Consider the following 26,066-nt stretch of genomic DNA (forward strand, 5'->3'; position numbering starts at 1 on the left):
GACGCCAGATGGAAGGCAAGCTCAGAACCACATGAACTACAAGCCTGTTTCCTTCAGCAACATTAATTTACAGTCTCATGAGAGAACACCTTGGTTTTCTGCCAGTTTTGGCTTCAAGCAGAGTTGTGAGAGGACAGAACAGAGCAGTCAGCAGTCCCTTTCAGGCCACACCGTCTGCGCACTGAAGCAGACGGCACAGGCTGTTAACAGGGCTCTGCTGAAAGAATTACAGAAAGCGTCTGTGCCCCTAGTCCCTGGTGAAAAGCGTCCAAGTACATTAATTATGATGTGGTATCCTGGCTTCTCCTCTGCCTGCCGGGCATTTTACAGGGTGCTGGCATCTTTATGCTGCAAAAGCTTGCTTGCCAAAACTATTGCTTTAGGTTATTTGATGTGTTTTGCTTTGCTGGTTCCTGCTCTTGACTTCTTTGTTGCTGAGTGGATGTGGAGCAGGTCGAGGAGAGACTTGTAAGTCATTCTGATTTGCCTTTAACAGTGCTATGGGATCGCATCACCTGGGATCGCAGTGATACTGTTCTGGGGGAAGTGATTGGAAATACACTGTAAAGTTTATTTTCAAAATGCCTTGTCATGTGTTAGGGCATCTCGTGTGATCCTTTGGTTTACTTTCCAATTTCACACTGTTTCCTTTCCAAACTACCCAGGAGTCATCGTTATGATTATTATTATTATTACTATCTTTGTATTTCTTCTTCTTTTTATTTGTCAGTTCATATGTATAGGACACACAGCTCTGTGTGTGCAGATTTCTTATTGCATTTTGGTAGCACAGTAAATCTAAGTTGGGGGCTCATGGTACTTGATCAAAAAAAGCAGTTTTGAAGAAATATGAAGTCTTTGCATGCCGTGCATGAATATAAATGCACTGCACAACCTGCTGCTCCTGTGTAACCCCTGCTGGCTCAAGTTGACCAAATTATTTTTTGAAGGAAAAGTTTATTTTCTGCTGTAGAGTTTTACGATAAATGGGAAACAGCCTGTTTATGTCATTCTAACTAGTTGTTGCTGGATCAGGTGGAATCCATCTGCCTCCAGCCAGGCTAAATACTTTAGTATGAACTGTGTGCTGCTTTGACAGAAACGAGATCACACATCTTTTCATAATCATGGTGAACGTTGTAGATATACAAACCAATAAATAGATTGCCTGGCTTTCCTTTCTGTCACCTGTGGTTTTATAAGGCTTTGCATCAGTTCTGGGCTCCAGATGTACATTTTTATCTGTATGACCGTGACTTGCTAAAGATAGTGTTGATTTCAGAGTTTCTCACCATAATCAAGACATTGTGTTCCCACTGCTGTGGTCGTGTGCAGTGGGAGTTCTGAAGGGCACATGCGGAAGAGGGCACATGAATACATTTCTTTCACAAATCCGAGTGGCAGAGTGGCAATTCAATGCATTTTTAATGAGTTGCATGGGTTGGATCCAGAGCAGGTTTCCCATTGCAGGGGAAGAGGCATCTTCTGGTTGGACTTAGCCAGGAACCCTTCTTAGTAGACAGAATCATAGAATATCCTGAGTTGGAAAGGACCCATAAGGATTATCGAGCCCAACTCCTGGCTCCACAGGATAAAAATGAGTGTGCTTGTACCTTGAGAAGTCCCGAAGAAAAAGAAAAAAGAAAAAAAAAACAATGAAAAAAGGTACTGATGGTTTTACTGACTTGTGTTTTCATCTCCTTAAGGTTTTTTGGAGCCATTCTGAATGCTCACACTCAATTTTAGCGAGCTGCTGTAAACTAAGAACCACATGATCTTTTCTTGTCTGTGCAAGTCAGTCTGTTGCAGTGCACAGATCTTGATGCCTCCTCAGAAGGAGTTCTTGATACCAACGTGTTACTTATGAGCAAAAGGTAACTCCTGTTAGGGTCAGATATAACACAAAATTTAAATGGCAAGCAGTTATCCAGCAGCCGTTCACACTGGAATAAATTTCATTCTCATTAAATATTGAATAAGCTCAAGAGACAACAGCAGGTACTACTGGTACTGCCAGGCTGAGAGCCTGCTGTCTCAGAGGGACTGCAGCACTCTGCCAGCAGTGGAACTTCTCTGAGGATTTACAGTGCTTGAAACCATTGGTGTGCATTTTGAAGAGGGAGACCAGCAAAGCTGGCTTTAGAAGTGCTCCTACCAGTGTGATTTTCAGATGCCAAACCCCTCCCCAGCTATCAGTCTGGCGTTCATTTCATCTTTCTTCTGACCTTTTCTGTTCTTCTCTGCACACTGTGCTTTGTCCTGGTAATGAGGTAGGTAGGCATTTAATCACAGGTGCTAGCCTTCCAGCTTTTTACAAAAACTGGAACGTCTGAACAGGCAGAAAAAGGAGTCTCACTAAATTTACCTGGGCTTTCTAACTTAGTTTACCTCCATAAAGAGACTTCAGCACACCTTCCTTCCTTAGGTTTTAGCTTGAAATAGGACAGTGCTGAGGATTCTTCCCTCCAAGTCCTTTCAGTCTTCTTTCAGTCTCACAAAATAATCAGGGAAAAAATGGCAGTGCGTGCAGAACTGCGGATTTGCTTGCCTCCTGACTTCTAAAGGAATTTGCAGCCTTGTTCTCTGCTCAGCAGAACTGGAACTAGGAGGACAAAATCTATCGCATTCTTCTGCTGTGGCTTCTTTCAGAAAGCTTCAGGCTGCCTTCTACCACCTTCTCTGTCTTTGAGGATGCAGACATAAGGGCAGATGTTTGTGCGTGTGTGTCTAAATTCTTCTTGGAAGGGATTAAACTACTAACTTGAGGCACTCAATAGCTGGGCATGCATGACAGCACACCTTGCATGCTAGGCTGCAAAATCCCCTCAAGTAGTTGGTTAAGTTCCTAGAGTTAAATACTCATTAACAAATTCAGCTATTATTTTGTACATGAACTACAGCCACAGAAGGTGTGTGACAACATCGGCAAATTAAGGGCCAGTTAAAATGAGCCTTTTAGAGGCAGATTAGCTAAACACCTACCCGTATATAAACAGCACTGTAAAAAACCTTCATCAGTAATGAAAATGCTTAACTTTTTTTTTTCCTCTTCCCTCTTGAGATTTGCTGATATGCTTTTACAGCTCCTTTTTACCAGGATGGAAAGTAGTTCTGTAAAGAAATAGAAGAGTCTCATGGCACTTGTAACAAGACTTTGGAAACATTATATAGAGCAGGTGGCAGCATCCTCAGGTCTTGAGGTATGTTATATACCTGTATACTGCATTTCACACTTAGCAAAGCTGGGTTACTTTATCTTGAAGCACAGAGACCCATGAATGCTAGGGAATACTGATTGATTGTAGCTCTTTCTGGAGTTTTTTTTACTTTCTTGAACCAGTCTAAATGCAGGTCCATGGGGTTTTGTCCTCAGATGTGATATTGGATGCTCTTTTTTGGGATCAAGAGAAGGAAGAAAAGTAGCAACAGATCTTAACTGCCTGCACGAAAGCTAAACCCTGTCCTTTGTTGGCTGCTGACAGTACAGATACTTCCAAAGCATGCCTGTAGTGCATAATTCACATAGTGTTCACAGAAGAAGCCTGCTGGTGCTCTTCCAAGTACTGCCCATAGTAAACCCCGTTTAGAAGTGATTTTGCCCCAAAGTGTCATTTGGAGCTTGCAGTCCTAAGTGAACCTGCCTGAAAGGAGTGACGTGAGCTGACAGACTCACTAAATCTGTGGTTCCAGCCAGCGTGAACTACAGCGAAGGAAAAGACTATGTCAGAGCTGCAGATAATCTCAGCTGAGGTGCTGACTTGCAGCCCTACAGCTCTGAGTGTTGTACTGAGCATGACGGGGTGCTGTGAGAGGGAGTTATAGCTATGAAACATGAAGCACCCGATTAACCAGTCTGCTAATGGTCAAAGCAAGCAGAGAGTTCTTCCATCTTCTGCCATGACAGTCCAGGCAGACCAAGGAACCACCTTAACTACTCCGAATATCAACTCTCCCCCAGCCTTAAGGGCAGCCCCTAGACAGAAGCACGTTAGACCATCAAAGATGAATGTTATAAATACATTCTTGCACATCTATTAAACGTTTTGATATTAGCTTGAAAAATGCCACAGCATTAAAAAAAATAAAAATTTAAAATTTTGCTTATGTGCCTCTGTTGCATAAATCTCAAAGATGTACACTTTGTTTTGTTTTGTTTTGTTTTCCTTTTTAAAGCATCTCTGCTGCCTTGAAGTTTAGCAAGGGTCATGTTTGTTTTTAGGAAAGCTCAAACTCAGTTGCCTTCCCAGTTCCAGGGGGGCTTTACAAAATCATCAGATATCTTAGATTCAGAGAACACATGTGGGTAAGCTGTACTTCAACAATGTCACTGCAGCCTGAAGACGTTAACACAGAGCAGAATGTCAACAGAACAACCAGGAAGGAAACACTACATTTCATTGACAAGACTGCCCTCATAACTATTGGAGCTGTGTTTTATCAACCAATCCTAAACAAGTCCAATGCAAAACAAGTCTTAACTCACAGTGTGCTTTATTATTTTTTCACAATATTAACTAGACAGACATGGAAAGTTTAATGGCAGCATGTTCTTATAACATTTTAAAGACAAAGAACGACATAATCATATTAAATGATGATAAACTGACAAACTACATTACCGTACATACATCATCCAAAGGTACTGGATAAACGATATCTGCTTATGTACATTTATGCTGGTGATAATTAAAATTCAAATATTCAGAAGAAAAAGAAAAAAATACGCTAATTAAATTATAAAAATATACATTTTTTTTTTCCTGTGGAATTCTTAATGCTGTATAACTTGCCAAGAAAGGTTTCATTGTGTGATGAAGCTGCATTAACTTAGTATAGGAGTGTGATTTAAAAGAAATACAGATTAAATTGGCTCTTTGTCTTCCTTTTGTTTAGCCTTGATTGAAAGAGAGAGAGGAATGAAAACCAAAGCTGGGCCTTTGCAGTGAGAAAGAATTTTTATACTCATAAATCAGAAGATGTTTAAATTTTCGAATACTACTGAGCCATTAACTTGTAATACAAATGAATCATTTTGCTAGCTTGTTTAAAGACAGAGAGAGGAAAAAAGACAGGCTTTAAACATGCTACTTCACTACACTTATAATCAATAGGAGTTCTAGGCTGGTGAAGTCAGATGCAGGTGCATGGCTAACCATAGTGTCATGCTTTAGGGTCAAAGCATGCAGTCCTTGTGCGCATCTGACTCCCACAGACTCAGCTGGGGAGACTGTGTGCAAGCAAGGCTTGGGTGTCCTGAATCTGTATTCTTTGAACTGTACCACATCAACGTTTCCTCCGCACATCTGGTTTCAAAGAAACATTTTTCCATTATTGTTCTCAATTAGTGCAATCTTACTCAGGCTGTTTAATCTCAAATCACAGCAGCAAACAAATGAGCTCTTGTAACAAGTGGATACTTTTAGAATAATTTTAAAATAATTCTGTAGCTGAACATTCTCAGTAATTGCAGTCACATCATAGTGCACGGTTTTGTAGCTGGTTTTAGTTAAAAGTCATTTTCAGACCATCACAGGTGGACTCCTGCATCATCTGAAACTTGAGATTTTCGTACACACCAGTGTCATTCTCCATATCTTCCAGCCCCCTTCCCTATCTGTATGTTATTCTCCATTACCTCCAAAGCCCTGTTCCTCCTTTCTTAGATCCAGTGCTTGTTCTATTAAGAAACGTTCTCTGTGTCAGCTCTGATTCCAGAACACTGAACTTGCAGATTATTTCCCTTGTTTTTCTGTTTATTCCCAAGATACTGATCTGTAACAGGTCTTAAGTGACTGTACAGATACTTTTTTTTTTCCAGGGATAAAACGTTTTCCTTCATTATTTTCTTAATAAATGAGGTGGAAAAGAATTAATGACAAATAAATAAAACACAGTCAAATAAAGTATTACTCTCAAATTTCTAAGGATTTTCTGTTATGCAAAAGACTGCCTTCAGCATTAATGAAGTTTTACACTGAAAAATAATTGTGATGAGTCTGTAATGGGTTACTCTGCCCTTGCATCACCCTTTTTCAAGGGAAAGAATGAGAGATGAACCAATTCCTTGTAACAGTCATCTTTAAGCAGGGAGATATTTCAGTGTTCTCTTCACTTCTCTCTACTTCTTGACCTCTTCCTTTGTTGTCCTCTGGTCTTCCACATCTAACCATCTTCAGAAGTCTCCCTCTTCTCTTCACTTTTTGCTTTGACAACCTGGATACACTGGGAACATTCAGGAGCGTGTGTTCACATGGTGACAGAGGATGAATTGTCACTGAAGTGTAGTCTTAGAGCATGCAAGTCTATAAGGCAATTTGTGGGAAAAAAACTCTATGGGAAGATGTAATGAGGAACAGAAAAGACAGGAATTATTGAGAAAGAAATGCAAGAGTGAGAGGAGAGGATTTTATTAAAGAAGTTCAAGCTTTTATATACATTCAACGTTTCTACTATGTTCCTTAATAAATGTATTATCAACTACCATTATACCTAATGCAGCCACAATACTGTACTATTCTGCAGTCAGGATGGGAAAACTCCGTTAACTCTTTAATAAAATAAAATCATCAACAGTCATCGTGACTCTTCTTTTTGCCTGGTATTAACTAATACACTGGGTAGTCCAGTGAGTAGACACAGCAGAACACAAATCCTCAATATTCATTTAAATGTGTCGTCATGTGTCGTCTTCATATTATTTCTAAAGCAGCTTTAAAAAACTTTTGCCATTGGAAGGTATTAAAAATAAAACCCATTCAAATTATCCTGGTAATATAGCAGCACTGGAATTGATAGTTACTCTTTTACTACTTTTGACAATGTAAACCTTTAATAAAATAAACAATTTTGAAACAATTTGAGGTCTAATAGTTCATGAACTTTAATGGGCGTAGGGGCACAAATTGAAACGAAGACTAGATTGTGAAATGAAACATTAGCTTGATAGCAGCCAATTCCAGTTTTGAAATCAGCTTCAGACACGTTCAGCTTCGCAGCTGAAAAAAACAAAGCCCACACTCAATCCGCAATACTTGGTTGCTCCCATTTCAGATATTTCTCATATGAATCCTGCACACATATGCCCACTTCTGACAGAAGCTCTAAAAACAACGCAGGTGTTTCTGGTTCTATGAATTTTTTTCTTTCCTCTTTTTTAAATCAATTCTAGTTTTAGTCACACTTCTGTGATCTTAGAAACACTTCCTTTGTATGTTTCTGTGAAATTGTAAGTAATTTCAAATTGGAAAGGCAAGCTCGTTCCATCTTTGCTCATACAAAGTGTAGGTGCCATGACTAAATAGCAGTAAAAATGCTGAGATGTACAACTCTTAAAACAAACAAACAAACAAAAAAGCAGCTTTGAAGACACAACATCAACTACAGCCTTAACATTGAACACATTACATTCCCAAGTTAATGGAGATATTTTGCGTATAATGCCACAAAGTTATCCATCTGAAATCTTGAGGTTGAATCTACAGTTTATTCACTGCATTTTTTTGTCACCCTTATAGCACTTGTGTTGTACGGTACGTTTCATTCAGAGCTTTAAAACCTTTTCTTTCTATCTCTGAATGTCCATTTACCCACAAATCCCAGGTTTCAAAAGTTTCGTAGAAAAAATAGGAGCGTTTGATTGAAGATGGTGATGTCCATTACACAGAGCAGTCCATGCAACGCACTCGGATTCTTCTGCTTCGTCAGCAATTCCGGCCCCCTCCGAGCACATGGAAAGCCCTGCTCTGACATACATCAACACACCTGGTCTTAGAACACAGGTCTGCTTACAAAACTGTATACCAAGGTATTCTGCACTAACTGTACTTGAGTTGCATTTCTACGAGGGGCAGATGGCTTCACCCTCCCCTTTTTCCTCCACCCTGTTTTCGCTTGAAACGACAGTAGGCACCTGTGCGATCGAGGTGTCAGAGAGTCTCTGTCCAGATAGAGGAGTTGGAGTTTCTTCTTCATCTTTTCTTCAGTAGACAGTCCTAGGAAATTATTAGCATGAAATGACTTTGAGGGCGAGGGGCAGGAGGATAAAGCTCACTTTCTTTTTGTTATGAAAATGAACTTGATTTTGGTGTCTGGTTTGAGAAACAAGGATAGTCAGAGCTAATTTGCAACTCAGCTGAGGTCTGTTTCTTGCCAAATAAAATTAAAATCTTTTTCAACTTTCAGGGATTTGGAGACCGCATTTAATTGGTTTCAAACCCCTGGAGGAACTCCGTAAGTAAACAGGATTAGTTGCAGATATGAGCCCTAAAGTGGGACGCAGGTCAGGTCTTCAGACTCCAGCTCTGCTCTGTAGAAGCAGGCACTTAAGGTCTCCTGATGTTTCTGTGTCAGTAGCCGTGAAAACTTTTTACTGCTAAGAAAATCACTGGAACAGTAACTTCCTGCAAGCCCCAAAGATTTAACTTCACACATCTATAAAGAAAAGTATTTGAGTTGACACATAGTAGGGTATAGGATGATACTACCATGACTATGATGCGATGGCACGACTGGTAACTTGCAAATGCATGTCTACAAGGCAGAGGCAATTGTATTTCAAGCTGTAGGGATAGCCAAGTCTCCTTCAAGAAGTTGCCATTTGGACTGCACACACGTACCATGTTGAGTCGCTTACTCTGACCGCTCTTGCTGGCAGGACAGGATTAGAACTTTGTTCACGTTGACCTCATCTGTCAGAGCACTCCTGGCCATCCAAAAATTGCAAGGAAATCTACACAATTACACAGCCTTTAGCAGCTCAAGTAACTGCCTTCCTAAGTGTAAGCAGGTAGGTCTTTGTCAGTATACTTGCTCTTTGCAGATAAAATAATCCAGACAACTGCATTAATTAAAAAAAGAACCTAAGATACTTTGGGGCTCATTAAAGTTAAGAATAACAACATGATGTGATGACAGATACAACTTGCAGAGTTTCTGAAAATAGCAGGTTAAAATGTAAATATATTTTAATAAATAATTTTCCTGCAATGTAAAAATAAATGATATTTCCTTTGGCAGTAATAGCTGATTTAATCTTTAGCCAGGAAGTTGTTTTGCTCATAAAATACCATTGTGCTACAGAAAAAAAATATTATTTTGCTGTTTTGAAAGACTTTTGTAATCCACGATAAACTGGGTGACTCTACTTATGTCCAAGATAAGCGCCAAGAGTGATGCAAGCTCCCACCAGAACCAGGCTCAGGATGGTCTTCAGAGAGATCCAGGAGAAATCAAACAAAGGCCTCATACTGTTGCCGTACAATTCCACAAAGGCATCCTAGAGAGGGAAATAAAGGAACATCAGAATCACAGTAACTCTCGAAGAGAGGGAGGTGAGCTTCCACATGCAGCAGTCCTCCAGCAATCCCTCCAGTAGAAAAAAACTCACAACACATCAACGTATGAAAATAGCGATTCGGGAGCTATGTTTTTACGTGGTGCTTAGCACAAAGACCTCCTGCCTACTTCTTAACAAATACTGCTGTAATTACTTGCACTCTTGCATCTGTTTTAAGCATGCCCTGTCCAATAGCAAATATAGTAAAAGCATTTTTAAGCATGAGTAACTCCCCTTTGGCTCCTGAATGTGTATACACAAAAACAGACAAAGGAAGGAACGGAAGAGATTGAAACTTCATTCTCCGAAACTTTCACTTCCACTGGAAACTGGGCATCTATTTTGCTCATCAGTATTTAGTGAGTTCCTTAGGGATGGATTCCATGTCGTAGTCACTGAGATGTTTCTTCTGTGTGAGTTGAAGCTGTTAGGGTGCAGTTCTGTGTTACGTCACTGCTGGTCTTTCATGACTCTCACCGAAAGGGGTGACACCTCACTCCTGTGTTCCTCATAGTCATTCCTTTGATGTAACAGTGGTCTGTTTTTGTGCTCCATAAATACAATGGGATTTTGACTGGGTTAGCGATCAGATCGGTAACACTCTGTGCTTAATGTGTTTCTTTCAAACATGAAACCTGAGAACACTCAGAGAGGTAAACCACACTGCATTGCATGAAAGCAATGAATAATGAAGCTGAATGACTTAAAAAAAAAAAAAAAAAAGGGAGAAAAAATAGCAGAGTTTAGGACAACTCTTTCCTTGTGCAACCAATTAAGGTCTGCACCCAAACCACAGAGATAAACCCATCAGACAGCTATCCATTGTAGGGTTTACATCATTCTCTATTATCCTAGGCTTCCAAATTTTTGTAAAAGCAAACATTCTCTATTTCTGTTATGTTGCCTTTAGACATTTTGTCATGTTACTATGCTAGGCGGTAACCTGCCTTCTGCAAATGCATCCATGTCATGGATTACAGCAAGAATGAAGAGTAACAGCTCTCTGCCATTCTCAGAAACCTTTCAACCAGATGCATTTCCCATAAATTACATACATTACATAGCCTTCATCATCAGCCTTTTCTAGATATTGTTAAAATAAGTGCATTTATGGTTATACCACGAGAGGGCGTGTAAGGGTTTTTTATATCGTGCCATTTTGACTCCTGTCCACTAGAGCGAGATGCAAATAAATAAAATGTTTGTAATCTCAACATGTGCTTTTATATTAAGTAATACTGGTGCATGCTGTAGGTAAGAGTGAGTGTGTCAGTAACAGAATAGCTATGGGGTTTGCCCAACAGTTTGACCCAAATCGTCTTCCTCCTGATATTTCTCAATGCTTCTTCCTCCAGGTAATCATTTTCAAACCTGAGTATCCAAGACAATATTGTTAAGTGAAGGCAGTTTAACCTTTGGGGTCAATGTCTTAATGCAAACTGTTCTTCCCTGTAAAAATTCAGCAACTTTTGCATAACTGTGTTGTGTTTGAAATAGACATTGCCAAACCCTGGCCTCAATATTCTGTTGTGCTGATGAAGAGCCGAGAAGTACAGAGTTTGCTGCGGAGTTCTTTGGACGGCTTCCTTTATTTCTCCTTAAGGCTATGAAGTAACACAATATCCTAAAATGTTACAGACCGGGCTAAATCCTGTTGCCGCCAGTGCAGACTCACTGACTTCCATGGGAGCTTTGTCTGGATAGAGAGTTCAAGATCATGCCTTATAAAAATACAAGAAGGGTAAAGTTCAAAACTTGGTGATATCATAATGGGTGGAAAACAGAGGAAATGAAAAAAATAATACCATGGAAATGCAAGTCATGTGAAAATATTTTAATGTTACATTTCCATGGTTTCTTTCTGTGGGCTGAGTCTCACTTCTGTATAGTTATGACAGCCGACGCACACCCAGTACCAACTGCAAAATGAGCACATTTTGTGCCTTCTATCTACCCATGTTTAGCAACGTTCAGCCCAGTTTGCCTGAGAGGCCATTTCTAACAGGTTGGTAGAACCCTTGGAATCGCTGTGAGGATGGATAGAGGGTTACAGTGGAACTTGAAGACAAGGCAAACGTATGCTATAACGTGTGGTTCAAAAGAGGAATGCTAACAAAAAATGTGCAGCATGCAGTACTTTTTTTTCTGAGATTATACAACAATAACATGAACCCAGCCTAATGGTGTCTGCACTATATATTACAAGTAGCTCTTTATGATCATTCTCCCTCCCCTTCTCAAACATCCTGATTAGGCCTATTTCCGAAGCTTGTTTGAACAGCCTGTCACTATTTGTTTAAGTTTCAAACCTGTTTTAAATAAACACATGTCCATTTTATGTACTAAAACAAGGAGAGGGGGAGGGACCCATTACTGAAAATTTTTAGCACAAGGAGAACCCTAAACAGAATCCTGACTGTTTCATAAGGTTTGCCTTCTATAAACCCACGTATTGGTCACTGGATTTTTGTCACCTAAACCAGCCTGTTTAAAATAGGAGCCTCTGCACTAAAACAAATAAGCTTAACAAAATTGCTTGAAACACTTGATGTCGTCTGAAAAGCACTCTTTGTAATGAAAGCAAGGGTCCCCTCGGCAAATGGACCGAGGCAAGTTTTGGCTTGGTCAGTCCTTCTGGAAATCTCACACGGTTGGAAACAAAAGGGTTGTAGGCCTTTATTTTAAGACCTGACTATTTAAAATTTAATGGAATGTTATATCCTGGATGTAAAATTATATCAGGGCAGTTAAAAATTATATGGAAAAGAGCTCTTCATTCGGACCTGTAAGTTGCTCGAAAGTAATTTCTTTAGAAGCTTTTATGAAGTCAAATCAGCCTGTCATTCCTTTATGGCCTGCATTCACGCTGACCGTTTCAACACAGCAAGAAAGATGGAAGTGGTAAAGGGAAGAACGCTCTGCTCAGCTCCTCATGGTCCCCGTGCAGCGAGGTGCATGCCTCACCTGTCTGGGTGCACATGGTGGGCCAGGGCCAAGAGCCCCGCTGCTCACCGAGCTGCCCATGGGGAGGGCAGGTCCCGATCAGACCCTGGTGGAGTTTGGCACCCACAGAGGATAAGGAGGCGTGATGGTGATGATGGTGTCCTGAGTGGTGTCCTGGTTCAGACCAGAGGCTCTCGATTGCACTGCCCCTCTCGCCTGCTGGCCCAAATTTGGCAGTGCTGATCCAAGAAACAAATATCATCCGTAACTGCACAAACGTTTGTTACTTGCATTTGGGTTTTAATTAGTCGAAGTCCTTTTGCAGCTCGGCCTCCATCCCTGCCTGAGAGGCAAGGCCTCGCCTCGAGGCTGCAGAGGAGTCAGTACTTCCCATATGCTGAGCCCAGCACTGCATTACTGGCACGAGTGCTCCCCCCGTCAAGGCCAAGGGAAAAGCCAACCTCAGCGTGGCATTATGCATTTATGGCTGAGGGGGTGGTAGGGAGAGCAAACATGAGGAAGTAAAGACTTCCTTTTTCTACCTGAATCAAACAGCTGTTGAGGAAGTGACTTTATTTCCCTCGTTATCATTGGTTTGACAGGATATCCTCTTGAGCCACATTGTACTGAATGAAGAGCTGGTGAGCCTTCCATTTTACTGAGCGGGAATTGGCTCGCAGCTATTCTCTGCTGCCCTCTCTTTGACTCCAAAACAAACAAACAAATACCAGCTCCAGACTTTTGAAGAAACCTGCCCAGGTCTGAATGACACCGTGCTGCCATCTGTCACGGCGGGAGAGGGAATGACATCCACTCCAGTGCCAAGATTTAGCGGCTGAATGACTTTTCACTCACCCCTGCCTCAATATGAGTGACAAAAATTCTCATTAAAGCCTTCGTTCCTGCACGGTTACTCATTCCAGAGGTGATTTGAGGAGGGAGGGAGCGAACAGAGCTGCTTAAATCGTCTTGTATTTTTTATGCAGTGAAACCTCATTAAAATGTCATCTTGAAGCTAATGAGAAAAGTTCTTGGAACATAAAAAAAAGCAGACAAATCTATCGCTGTTCTTCTCTTGAAGAGCTCACGAGTCCTCTATGGAAACCCAAGTACTGAGGAGATGCAAATCAGGGCAGCTGAGCCCCTAATGGTGTTGTGCCAAGGTGCGGAGTTTCATACGGCTGGTGTCTTTAGACAGGCTGGTGTCTTTGTACGCCCGGAGTGCTGACATGCTGGCACTCCAACCTGGTCTACTTCATCAAATCATAATGTGCAGGAAAGGAACTGTCACCACTGACCACTGGCAGAGATCGCACCCAGGGACTGGCTTCGGCACAGCTACACCTGATCAAATCCCCATCCATGTGGGGCTTTTTAACCCCTCACCTTTTCCTGTGGTAGAAATGGATCCGTTCCGGATTCTCTGTTTTCACAATACAATACATAGTCCTAGAGCTGCAGCTTCAATCAGTTTGTGTCTGCATACCCTTTTTTCTATCCAGTGATATCTGAAGTTTGTGACTGGACAAAACTGGTTCTTGTCACAGCGGTCTCACATATCTTCTTCGTTCCATGTTTTTGTCTTTTGTTTAAATACTTACATGGTGACCCTATGTTCTGGGGCACGTCTTGCAGCTCTTATTGATGCCAGGCTCTCACTGAAGAATATGTAAATTCAAATCAATGGAAATACTATTTGCATAGGGCTGACTAAACACAGCACTCAGATGCAGACATTTATGGGGTAAGGAATAGTCGCGGTTAGATTTCTTCATAGGAACTGATGCATGTGCTTAGAAATGCATAAATAAATCTGACTGGGTATAGCAATGGGGGTGACTGTTCCAGTTCATGCTGCTGGAAAGTGAACCTGTTGGCAGATAGATTTCCTCCAGAGCTGACAGAGATGAAGGATAAACCTACACTATGGGGAATGGTCAAGCTATTTCTCTTTAAATATGGGTTTAGTAAGGTGCGGATCATTCAGCTTGCATGGAAAGCCATGCAGTGTTCAGACAAGGCTGCATTCTTGTTAAACCAAGTCAGCATGAGAAATGTTTCAGCAATTTTGTCTTGGCGTCTCTGCTTAATTCAGTTAGACGTGGCCCTGCAATATGCAAAAGCCCAGACCTAGGGGAGGTTGCCTGGTTTTCTTATTCCTGGAAAGGCCCACACTAAACTGAAGTATTTCTGGCATCAGCTGTGCAACGTCACTGCAGCAGTTCATTGGTGGTATTTAATGGGTGCCACTTATGGAGAAGCAATATTAGCATTAAGGAAAGAATGAAGGCGAGGAGGCAGTCTGGAGAAAATCCTCCATGTTCAAACTGCTCTGCTCCGTCCTTGACAAGTTCTTCTTTTCTGCAAATTGGTGAGCCCATTCAACCAATTTTCTATTTCTTTATATTGATATATAGCAGCCTTAGTTTTAACTTCCGAAGTTACACTACTTGGGCTGAATGGTAGAAGCTGTATATAATTCATACACAGAAAGAAATCGCAATGCATTTTCACCCATCTCAGCTGCACCAAGAACCATTCAATTTTAGGCCACCTTCTTCTTCCAGTCAAATTTATCAAACCATTTTTAAGAAGTTTACATTCACATACAGAGGTAAACTTAGGAAACGCCACAGAGATTTGTGGACCACTGTGGAGAACAGGACAGGCATCACAGAATTGGTAAAGGAGCTCATGCTCTAACATCACAAACTTAATGATCCTTGGGGTTCCTTCCAACCCAAACCATTCTATGATTCTGTGCACACTTTGCAAAGAAACACCGTGCACTGGGACCATTGACACAGCTTTAGAATGATTCTAAAGTAAAAATAATGACAAAATGGGTCTCAAAGATGACAGGCCTGATTCTCTCAAAGTCTTGTCTAAACTCTCAGTAATTTACTTTTAATGTGAGTGACCTTACACTGGAAATAGTCTACCTAATTTAAAACCCCAAATTTGAACATTTGGTTCTGGCAGGTATTTTGCTAGTAATAAAGGGAAATACGTATATGTGCACACCATTATGTTCCCCACATGCTCCAGCTGCCAGCATCTGTCACTCTCAGGATGCAGCATAAGAGTTAAATCATGTAACAGTCTGAGAAATGGGAACTGAAAGTAGCTGCTTGTAGAAATGCTCAAAGTGTTTGGCACAGCTTTTGTCATCAACCCACCGCTTGGGCAATGGAGGGCTTTGTTTAATAAATTTATCCTGCTGTGCCGTGAAAGGGCTCAAGGCACAGGTATTAGCTGAGGTAAACAGGTAAAAAAGAAAGACAGAAGGAGCAAGGGTTTGCCAAGGCAGGGCTCACTCAGAGTGGTCTCTGCCAGGACAGGCAGCGCATGTGAATGTGGAGGGTGGAATCGAACTAGTCTGAGCAGGTTGTGCCATCAGCTGAGCCACGAGGGACCAGCCACGCATTTTCCCTGCTGCTTGTTTTAACATCTCTTAGGGAAATACTCCATCCGCTGTTTGCTGTCTAAACACAGAGTTCTGATCCCCAGGCCCCTTGGCTTGCCTGCCTTGCACTCCGCCTTGAGTGCAGCGCACAGAAGCATTGCTGTGGCCGTAGCACTCCGGCCCCACACCGGCCAACACTGCACTGCTGCAGAACCTCTGGTAAAAGTTCAGGCAAAGCCACTGGCACTGTCTTCAGAAATGCCATGCATTCCTCACATGGCTCAAAGTAGGCTTTTGCTGCTGTTTTTTTTTTTTTTAAGATCTTGTGACAATCATTTGATTTACGAAGGGAAAGAAACGGCGAAGGTTATCTTATGATAAAGTGATCTTATGATATATCTGCAATTTAGCAAGTAAGCACCAAAAAAAAAAAAAAAAAAAAAAAAAAAAGAAAGAAAGAAAAAAGAAAAAGAACGAAAAAAAGCTTGAGCAATATAAAAAATGCTGTAGTCTTAAATGGGCAGGTAGAAGCTACCAGGGACCATGTGGAAAATATGAATGTGCGTGTGTTTTCTTTGGCGAGCAGCACCTCATTAGCAGCCCAGTCCATTTTTGCTCACCTGTGAAAGCCTTATTTGAGGAAGGGACAGGCAGAGATTTTTGGTAGTGGATTTCCCATGCCATTTCCTACACCTACCCTCGTGTGCTGTGCCCCAGCTGGTGCTGTAGGAGCAAGCTGTAAGCCCCCTGCCATTGCCCAGCACACAAGGGGGGGAAGACCTCTGGCATCAGCACACAATGCATTGCTGGATCACCTTGTGGGGCTGCTCTACTCTGTGCTGTTCCTGAAGGCCTCTCAGTGGCTTGTTCTATGTTTTCATCATGTCACAGCCAAGTGGTAATGGGGAATTAACACAATGGGAAGTTCCTGGCCTGCATTGGCTCAGAAGAGATTTTTTTTGGTCCGAGTGCCTCCATTCCACTCCTCCTGTCTATTCTGTTCACCACAAAACCACAGGACCTGGGAGACTAGTGATGGGTGACCAAGCAGGGAAGGAAGCTAGAGGCTGTGCAGACTGAGGAAAGTGGGAATTTAGGCAAAGTCAGCTGCCTGTCACCTGTTGTCAAGGCAGCTTTATGAGTTGCCTGACAGGCACTCATAAGGGCGGGCTGGGAAAACCTCAAGTATTCTGTTCATCCAGAAAGCCGTTTGGCAAGTACTGTCAGGTAAGAGCTAATAGGGACTGTATGAAAAGAACAAGGAAAATCAGGGTGTGAGGATATGGTTCACAAACTGATTGAAGGGCTTTGTTTTGCTATTCAAAACAGCTCTTAAATTAATTTGCATACACAGTTGTAACACATTAACGACAACCATCAGGTTTATTTAAATGCCACCATGCAAAAACAAAGTAAGAAGGCTTAATGAAATGCAAATAATCTCTGTCCCTCCATCTCCAAAACCATCAGCAAGCATCCCACAGGAGAAGTGCTAATAATTCCCTTTCCCAGGACCCACCTGCTCTTTCCTCCTTTCTAATCCTTCCTCCCACCCAGAAGCAAGTACCATAGGGATGTTTGACACAGACACACCTCTGACCCTTACGCATGCTTTAATTCCTCTGTAAAAGGTAATGATGTATAGCTGATACATGAAAGGGCGCGAAGTCTGTGTGTTTCCTCCCAGTGGAAAGCTCTGAAAAATGTCAGACATTGGTAGCAGGAGAAGAAGGGTCATTTTCTACAACAGAAGCTGTGCCAGTGTCACTGCTCTGGCCAAATCCCTTGATGGAGACAAGGCTTACACCATCAAAGGAAGCTCCAGCATGCTTGAAATACCTCCCAGACAACATGAGCTGCACTGACAGAAAGACTCTGCTACCCCGTGTTAAGTCCACATAAGTCTACCTAGTGGGAAGGGGAACCGTGCCAAAAAGTTCTCTCTGCAGACTACCATAGTGATTTTTTCCCCGTGAGATAGTTATGCTGGCCAGACTTCATCAGGTAGTCCTAAGGAACCATTAGTTGCGAAATAAGATTGTAATTTATTTTAACCAGATGTTCAGCACTGATCTGTGTCTGTGCACTTGCTGTGCACTCAACCTCATTTTTACTGTGAAAGAGATATACCTTGGGCACCAGTGAGGTTTTAAAAACTTAATGCTGAAATCTAAGGCTGTAGCGGGTTCTTCTTTTCTTTTAGTGTTTATGCATAGTTCCCAATGAAGTAAGCAGGTGTTCCTGAGCTTTGCTGCTATCAATCGGATCTCCTGCAGGTTTTGCAGGGCAGAAGTCTCAGCTCTCCTGTGTACCAGATGCTCGCATTAATCACTGGAGCAAGTCACGTGCTGCTCCTTACAACCTGGCAGCACTGGCTGCTCAGGGTGAGGGCTGAGGCAATCTAGAATGCCAGCCCTCTGAAACAACAGGTCCCTCGTGGTTTTCTTTGGAGCCCGGTGCTTCTGAGAAGAGACAGAGGCTGTGCTGCTGCAGGATGATGGACACAAGGGTGGTCACACTGCTGTCACCGGAGCCTGAAGCACCGCTATCAACAAGTTACACATACACATCCTTGGGAACAGCTGAAATACAGCTCAGCCTGCATTCCTATGGCCAGTCATTCAAAACAGAAACTAAAGGATTTGGTTAACTGCTTTTTTTTCTTTCCTTTTTTTTTTTTTTTTTTTTAAATGCCTGCATGTCCTTGCAGATCATTCACAAAGAGCTGAGCGTTTTTATTTCCTGTTGACGAACTTTGAAAGGGAGAATGCCATTGGAAATTGGATCTCTTAATGAACGAGTTCTGTGGACAGCAAGTCAGATGCAAATTCATGAAGTATTTAAATGTGTCGTTGTGACCTTGAACTAACACTGCTAGGAAGCAGAAAGCCCTTCACTTAGGCAGGAAAGACTGGTAATTACTTGGTGCGTCGGTGTTTCCAAGGGAGCAGAAATGTCATGCTAAAGTTCAGATACTCAAAGGAAAGACTGAGAAACAAAATCACGAATATCAGCCAAATAAGAAAAGAAAAGAAAGATGCATTACCTATGAAATCAGTGCTTGAAAGCTTTCCCACTTTTTAAGATAAATACGACTTCACAGATTGGAAGCTGCAGATCAAAATGGCTATAGGGTCCAAAAGCAAGCCATTTGCTTTTCTGAAAACTTCTACATGCAGGTGGGCCTATATGGCAGAATGCAGTTCTAAGGAGAAAAGAGGGAGCTGACCTCATGCCAAACAAGCTGGCCCGGGGGCAGGTGTATGGATGCAAGTACTGTAGGTGCATAAGAACAGTGCAGCGAGCAGGCTAACTACTCCTGCTGTGAAACTTGTGCAATTACTGCATAGGCACAGTTCATCTACCAGAAAGAATTGCTGGCTTCATTTGTGCACAAAGAACTACAGCACTGCCTTCTCTGCGTAGCAATGCGCACAGTGACTCCTGCCCAAGCAGCTGCTGCTGCAAGGCCAGGTTCTCTTGCCCAGGCACTTCCAAGTAGCCTCAAGAATTTCATTAAAGCATTCACCTGCCCTCAATGAAATGCCAGAGGAAGTGGTTGCAGGAGCTGAGGGATTCATGTGTGGTGGAGGGAAAAGGGCCAGATCTGGAAGTAGGTTTTGCAGTTATCTAGAGGATTAACCACAAATAACTCTTGTTTGCCACATCTCCTGTGCCTGTCTCTCTTCAGATGATGACCTGTGTCCATCTAGACCCTCTTTGCATCACAGTTCAGCTATTACAGTCACCTTGCTTTTTCTTCATCAAGCCTTCCATCGCAGATGTCTGCTGCTTCTGTCCCAAAGCGGGAAGCCACCAGGTCTGTTTCCACTGGCTTTGCAATAAGAGGAGCTTCCTGCCACAGCAGCAACCCTCAGTTGCTGGCAATGAATGACTGGAATCCAGAGTATAAGTGACATAACCCCCCTCGGGAGATGCCTTCAGAATCTCCTCTAATTAACTGTTGCTGCTATAAGTTTAGACAAATCCAGGAAATCACATGCAAAATGCTGTCTGATTTTCTATCTAATCTTCTTCTATCTAGGTTCTTGTACCACACACATTGCTGTGGTATCTGAGCATCTTGGTGCCTGGATGCAACTCAGTCGAACCCTTTTCAAGCTAAGCTTCTGGCCAAACACTACTCCTACCTGCAGCCAACTGTTTTGCTATGAACAAACGGCGAAGAAGCATCTTCAAAGACTCCCCCAACGTACCAGCTTCTCTTGTCTTCCTTTCCCAGATAATGTAAGATTGGGAACCTTGCCAAGCATCACACTAAACCGAAAGAGACATTCAAATTGCTGCAAGTATAAGAGCCAAGGGAGCCCAGTCTGCCAGAATGTTATTGCAGCAGTCTCAAGGAGCTGACGGCATTAAGACTTCATTTTGTTGTGTGCCTGCCTGTCTAGGAGATGCTTCACTGGAGGCCAGAAAAGCATTGCTTCCTCAATATTAAATACTAGCGACTTGGACAACTGCAAGTCGTTTGTTAGCTTCAAGCTTTTGAATCAGTTTTCTTTCTTTTAAGATTTGGAGGCATCTGATCCTGTGGTTACTGTTGCTTGAAACAGAATAACTGCTTTCAGGGGGGTTTCAAATACACGCCTTTCTGGTGAGCATATAATCAAAGCAGGAACGCAGAAAAGGACCAACAGTCAGAAAGGTGATGAAAAGAAGCTGTGTTATATCTGGATGAGAAATACTAGACATAGGTTTGACTGATTTAAGCCCCAGTAAAGGAAAAGTTCAGAACTTATCTACATTTTAACTGCAAAGAAGCAATCCTCCCCCCAGGATGAACAGTTTATACTGTTTATATATCAAAGAGTATTCTGAGTCATTAACTATGTTGTGCTGGTAGAAGACAGTTATATCAGCAAGATTTTGCCTACATAAGGATTTGCACCAGCATAGTTTATATCCCTAAAAGAAGTCAAATGATGAACCAATACCAGCATAACATACAGTGCAAACAAGGCCTGAAATATGGGGAAAATTTTGCAGGCCAACGTTTAGGCTGTGCGTTTGTCTTTACAATTTGTGTTTTAAAAGTTCCTGTATGTGTATAAAGACAGCAGTTAAAATAAAAAGCAATCACTTAGAGCAACAAGAAACTAAAAGTAATCTAAAATCCCTTCTTTGTTTTGTCTATTTATTCCCACAGCTTTATTTGCAGAGGTGGTGGGAGTCAGCAAAAGAAGCTGAGATGAGCCTATGATCATAGTATTAAGTTGATTTGACTATTAGATAACTTTAATTTAAATGTTCCCCACGGGGTTTCTGGTATTTTTTTTTTCCTTATTTACTTCTCGAGACTATTTAATACTTTGACCTGAAGGAAGAAGATTTTGTACAAGCAAGAGGATTAAAGGTTCAAATTAGTTAAAGATGAAACAAATCTACTGATTCAATAAAGCCCTGTGTTCCCAGTGTCACCAATAATATTATCATACATTAAACTGTTAATGTGCTTGAAATGCTGAAAAAAAGGCATTTAAAGCATAGGCTACAGGTAGCATTTGCTTCAAAAAGAAGTACTGTTCCATTGCACACTTCTTAATCAACTTCTCAGAATCACAGAATCACAGAATGGCCAGGGTTGGAAGGGACCTCAAGGATCATGAATCTCCAACCCCTCTGCCACATGCAGGGCCACCAACCTCCCCATTCAATACTAGACCAGGCTGCCCAGGGCCCCATCCAATCTGGCCTTGAACACCTTCAGGGACGGGGCATCCACAGCCTCTCTGGGCAGCCTGTTCCAGCACCTCACCTCTCTCATAGAAAAGAACTTCCCCCTGACATCCAACCTAAATCTTCCCTTCTTCAGCTTTAAACCATTTCTTCTTGTCCTGCCATTAACAACCCTTGTAAAGAGTTGATTCCCCTCCTCCTGTTTGCAGGCTCTCTTTAGGTATTGGAAGGCTGCAATGAGGTCATCTCGCAGCCTCTTCTTCTCCAGGCTGAACAAGCCCAGCTCCCTCAGCCTGTCTTTGTAGGGAAGGTGCCAGCCCTCTAAACATCTTCGTGCTCTCCTCTGGACCCTCTCCAACAGCTCCTTCTCTTTCTTGTACTGCGGGCTCCAGACCTGGACACAATACTCGAGATGGGGCCTCACAAGAGCAGAGTAGAGGGGGACAATCACCTTCCTGTCCCTGCTGGCCACCCTTCTTCTGATGGGAACCAATGGGAACTTCTATTCCACCCAAGTGGACATCCTATATATCTATAATAACCATGGGATGTTAAATGGGCTCTTGTCATCCCTGTTTCACCTGGTATACTGGTTTTATCATCTTTGCCACTGATATCCACTCCTAAATTGTACCTCTAAAACTTCACTCTTTTTGTATCTTGGGTTGGTTTGGGTGTTTGTTTCTTTTTTTTTTTTTTTTTGCATTTTCTGTCCAGGTACTCACTTTCAATGTGTTTCTTCAGCTATGCCACGTGTGATTCCCTGTTCCCTATGAGGACAGACTGAGAGCTGAGGCTGTTCAGCCTGGAGAAAAGAAGGCTCCAGGGTGACTTGATAGTGGCATTTTAGAATCTAAAGGGGGACTATAAGAAGGAAGGGGACAGTCTCATTAGCAGGCTTTGTTGTGACAGTAGAAGGGGAAATGGTTTCAAAGATTTAGATTTGACATAAGGAGGAAGATTTTTACAGGAGGGGTGGTGAAGTACTGGAACAGGCTGTCCAGAGATGTGATGGATGCCCCATCCCAGGAGACACTCAAGGTCAGGATGCATGGAGCTATGAGCAACCTGATCTCACTGTAGGTGTTCCCTGCAGGGGAGTTGGACTAGGTGGCCTTTAAGGGTCCCTTCCAACACAAACAATTCTATGATTCTATGATTCCTTCCTTCTATGCCTCTGTGACCTTCCTTCCTTCCTTGCCTGTTTTTCTTATTCATTTCCACGCATGCAGTATTGCCTTGCACGGTTTCTGCAAAGTATGCATGCATACAGAAGTTACACCTTTTCATGCTGATATATTGCTCTACAGAGTCGAACTTAGTACAAACACAAGGTTGCCATTGTGCTAGCTAATCGTGCTTAAGCTGTGATCCCATCAGGCTTTAACTGCAGCTGGATGCCACAGTGCTGAGTGCAACTTAGGTGAGCGTAATTGCTAAGTCCCGTGCACTGTGAGGCTGCACAGTTCTAGTGGGACTCTTCAAAGTTGTGTTCTGACACAGACAGGAATTTAACGGGAAGAACAGCCCTGCGTAGTTCTCTGTGAGGCTGCAACATACATTTTGCATCTAGCATAAAGCTAAACTGCAATAAAGATCCTATAAAGGGAGGCAGAGTTGGGCACAAGTGTTTGAAACCAGTTGTAGTTGGTTTGCTGTGAAACCAGCAAAATACCCTGCTGGAAAGCAGGAACATCTGGGCACTGAATAGCTGTAGTCCAGCCCACTCAGTGAATACCCAGCATACAGCAGGTGAAACACAAGTGGTAAGCTTTATCGTTAAGCTGGTAGCCACTGAACTACATGATCTGTCCGAAGGTTTTCAGTCTCCTGGGTAAGGGAACAGCTTCTCAAGTCCTTCTTTTCTGGTCATTTTTTAAGAGTAGACTCAGAAGGAGAAAGATGAAGTTGCTCCTTGTTTGATTTCCTAGGTAGTACAGTATGTTCTTATGTAACAGTTTTCAAAAAAATTGAAGTAATGCCACTTTGAAGAGATGAAAGTTTTGATCTACGTACATAAGAGCTGCTCAACTGAATCAGCCTTGTGATCCATCTGGACAGTCAGACTTATTGAGCCAGCTAATATCAGACTGCGAGTAATATCAGAGTTAAGACTACTTTCTTCCTTTTGGGTTTCACTTTTCCAAGAAGATGTTGCACAAGGTGTCAAGAAATCTCTTCTAATACATGTTCCTCTTGACCTGATCAAGCCTAGGGGAGTAACTGAAGTTCAAGTTACTACAGTTTTGTTAGCAGTTGGAGTTCTACACTGTTCACTGTTTCCTCTTCTTAAGTTGGAGATTATCAACAAAGACCAGCTAAAGTCTTTACTTTCCTAAAGTTGTTAAAATGCTTCTGAATTTCTAGTCTCAAATTTCTTTGTCTTTGGAGATTCAGTTGTGTAGTGCTTGCCACTTAAAGGTCATCTAAATAGTGTGTATGCTATGCTATGCTTCCATACAGAACTATCTCCTCTGCTTCTATGGACCAGCCTTTCCTTCCTCAACACTTTGTAGGTCAATATAAGGTCAATATAATGTTGTAGCACTATATTTCCCTACTGCCCACTATAATTGAAATCATCCTCCATGGCAAACGCTCCGATTGTTCTTTTGCTTTTAAGCTTGTTAAATTTGTTTAAATACTTACACTTACTCAACTCTTACATCCAATACCTTCCCAGTTTTACTGAATTCCCTTTTATGCTTTTACCAAAATTACGACTCTCTGATGATTGTAACTGGCATCATGTTCTCTGAATTCACAAGGTGCTGCCATATACACAGATGTCTTTAATAGACATATCTGACTAATATGTTCCCCAGATCCTCATAACTTCTCTCTTATTTGCCACGTCTACTTCTGTTCTGATTCTCTCCATTTTCTAGGCTCTCCCTTCCCCAGGTTCCCTCATTATCTCTCAGGGTTAAATGCCACCTCGCAAAATCTTTTTGGCCACGCTCAGAAGTGCAGAGCTCCCGCTGCTGTGCCAGGCTTGCAGATGAAATCAGGAACGACTTAGTCAAAGCGCTGTCTTGGACCTAGAGTTTGCCCATCTATCTAGTCAAATTAAATTAGTTCCCAGACAGCCTCCTGTTCTAAGCCAAATTCCTGTTCTTTTGACTGCGTTCCCTGGGATGACTGCGGGTGTTTGCTTTGCTGGTCTCATTTTGACCGATGGGAAACCATCTTCTGTGATAGCATCTTCAGGAAGGTGATCTAACCCTTGGCTCTGGCTTCTTAAAACAAAGTCTTGGCCAGGCTGTATCTAAGGGCCACCCTCCCCTCCCATATGATGTTAATCCTCTGAGCTTCCTCAATTTCTCACAGACATTTCTGGGATTTTAGAATATTTGAAAGCGAAGAAGCAGAAGTGCTATGAGATGTAAGGTCCTTAACAGAAGATAACATGTTTTAAGCAGTTCCCTAGTCAAAATAAGAATTGCTATCTTTTTATCTGTCCCCCTTCAAATAAAATAATTAAAAATAACTAAAAAGTGAGCTTTTGGTTGTGCAAAAAAAAAAAAAGGTCAGTAGCAGCATTTCCCAAGAGAGTTCTTTCTCATTCTCACTGTGATGTATCTCATTTCCTTCAACCTTCAAAAAATAAGCTTTCAAGTTAGATTCCTAAACGCATAAGTAGGCACTTAAATGAACAGACTGGTTTTCCTCTTTTGGTTGCCTGAGGACAGTTAGATGCCAGCCTTTGAAAGTTTTGGATGAAGGAATACATATCAAAGCTACAGTTTGAATGGAGACAACAGAAGCTAAACTCATGGTTCCAATTCTAAAATATTCCGCATTAATAAACATTGCATTGATAATCATGTAATTAAAAATTGTTGAGGCATTAAAAATCCTTTCTGAAAATCATGCTTGCATTTCCTGCACTATTTATTTAGCGGGTACCAGAATGGAGAAATGAGATGATGAGAACAGAAAAAACTTTTCAATGGGAAGAGAGAGGGAACTGGAGCTAGTCCTATTAGTAAGTAACCAAATAACTGAACAAGGAATCCATTGAATAATGAGTGACAGGGAGAGTGAACATAGCTATGGAGTCTCCACACTCCCAGTCCCAGGTATTTCAGTTACATAAAGGAATGACAGAAGTTCAAGACTGGTAAGACAAAGTATTTTTTGCACAGAATCACAATTAGACCATCAGATTCATTGTTACGGGATGCTGAGACAGTGAGTTTAGCAAGCTTCAAAAAATATTACATTTCTTCTAGAGTGAACAAAACCTTGTAAAGATTAGTCTAAAATCATAAAAATTGGGAGTCTTCTGCTTGAAGGATTTCATCAATCTCTGAGTTCCTGGGATGAGTTCTTCATGAGGGCTATGCAGGGCAGAGGAAGGGCTGGGAAAGAGATTACTCTACATCTGCCTCTTGTGTGTACACTGTGGGTACAGCCTGTGCTGGATGGATCACGATTTTGTTGAAGAAGGTATGTATTAATACTTGTGTATTGGCTGGGCAGGGGAAGTTTGTGTTCCTCAGTGTTTAAAGAGTATTTTCCAAACTTTTTAGTATCCATCTGACTAAAAATGGCTCTGGCTGAGACTAAACCCATGGGATCCCTCAGTTAAGATTCATACAGAAATTTTAAAAACTAAGCAACATTGTACTCTTAAGAAAAAAACAATATATATGTTTATCCAGAAAACAAGTATTACTATTT

At 41.8% G+C, this 26,066-nt stretch overlaps 1 protein-coding gene across 1 annotated transcript in view; it reads right to left on the reverse strand.

The window, feature by feature from the left end:
• Positions 1-4,474: 4,474 nt before the first annotated feature.
• BCL2 (BCL2 apoptosis regulator) overlaps positions 4,475-26,066 on the reverse strand; it is a 91,181-nt gene continuing 69,589 nt past the window's right edge. The window contains exon 2 of the mRNA XM_048939270.1: positions 4,475-9,274. Within this exon, the coding sequence (XP_048795227.1) occupies positions 9,140-9,274 (135 nt within the window). The 3' untranslated portion in view covers positions 4,475-9,139. The remainder of the gene's footprint in view (positions 9,275-26,066) is intronic.

Source organism: Lagopus muta, chromosome 3 (genome assembly GCF_023343835.1).
Source record: "Lagopus muta isolate bLagMut1 chromosome 3, bLagMut1 primary, whole genome shotgun sequence".
Taxonomy (NCBI): domain Eukaryota; kingdom Metazoa; phylum Chordata; class Aves; order Galliformes; family Phasianidae; genus Lagopus; species Lagopus muta.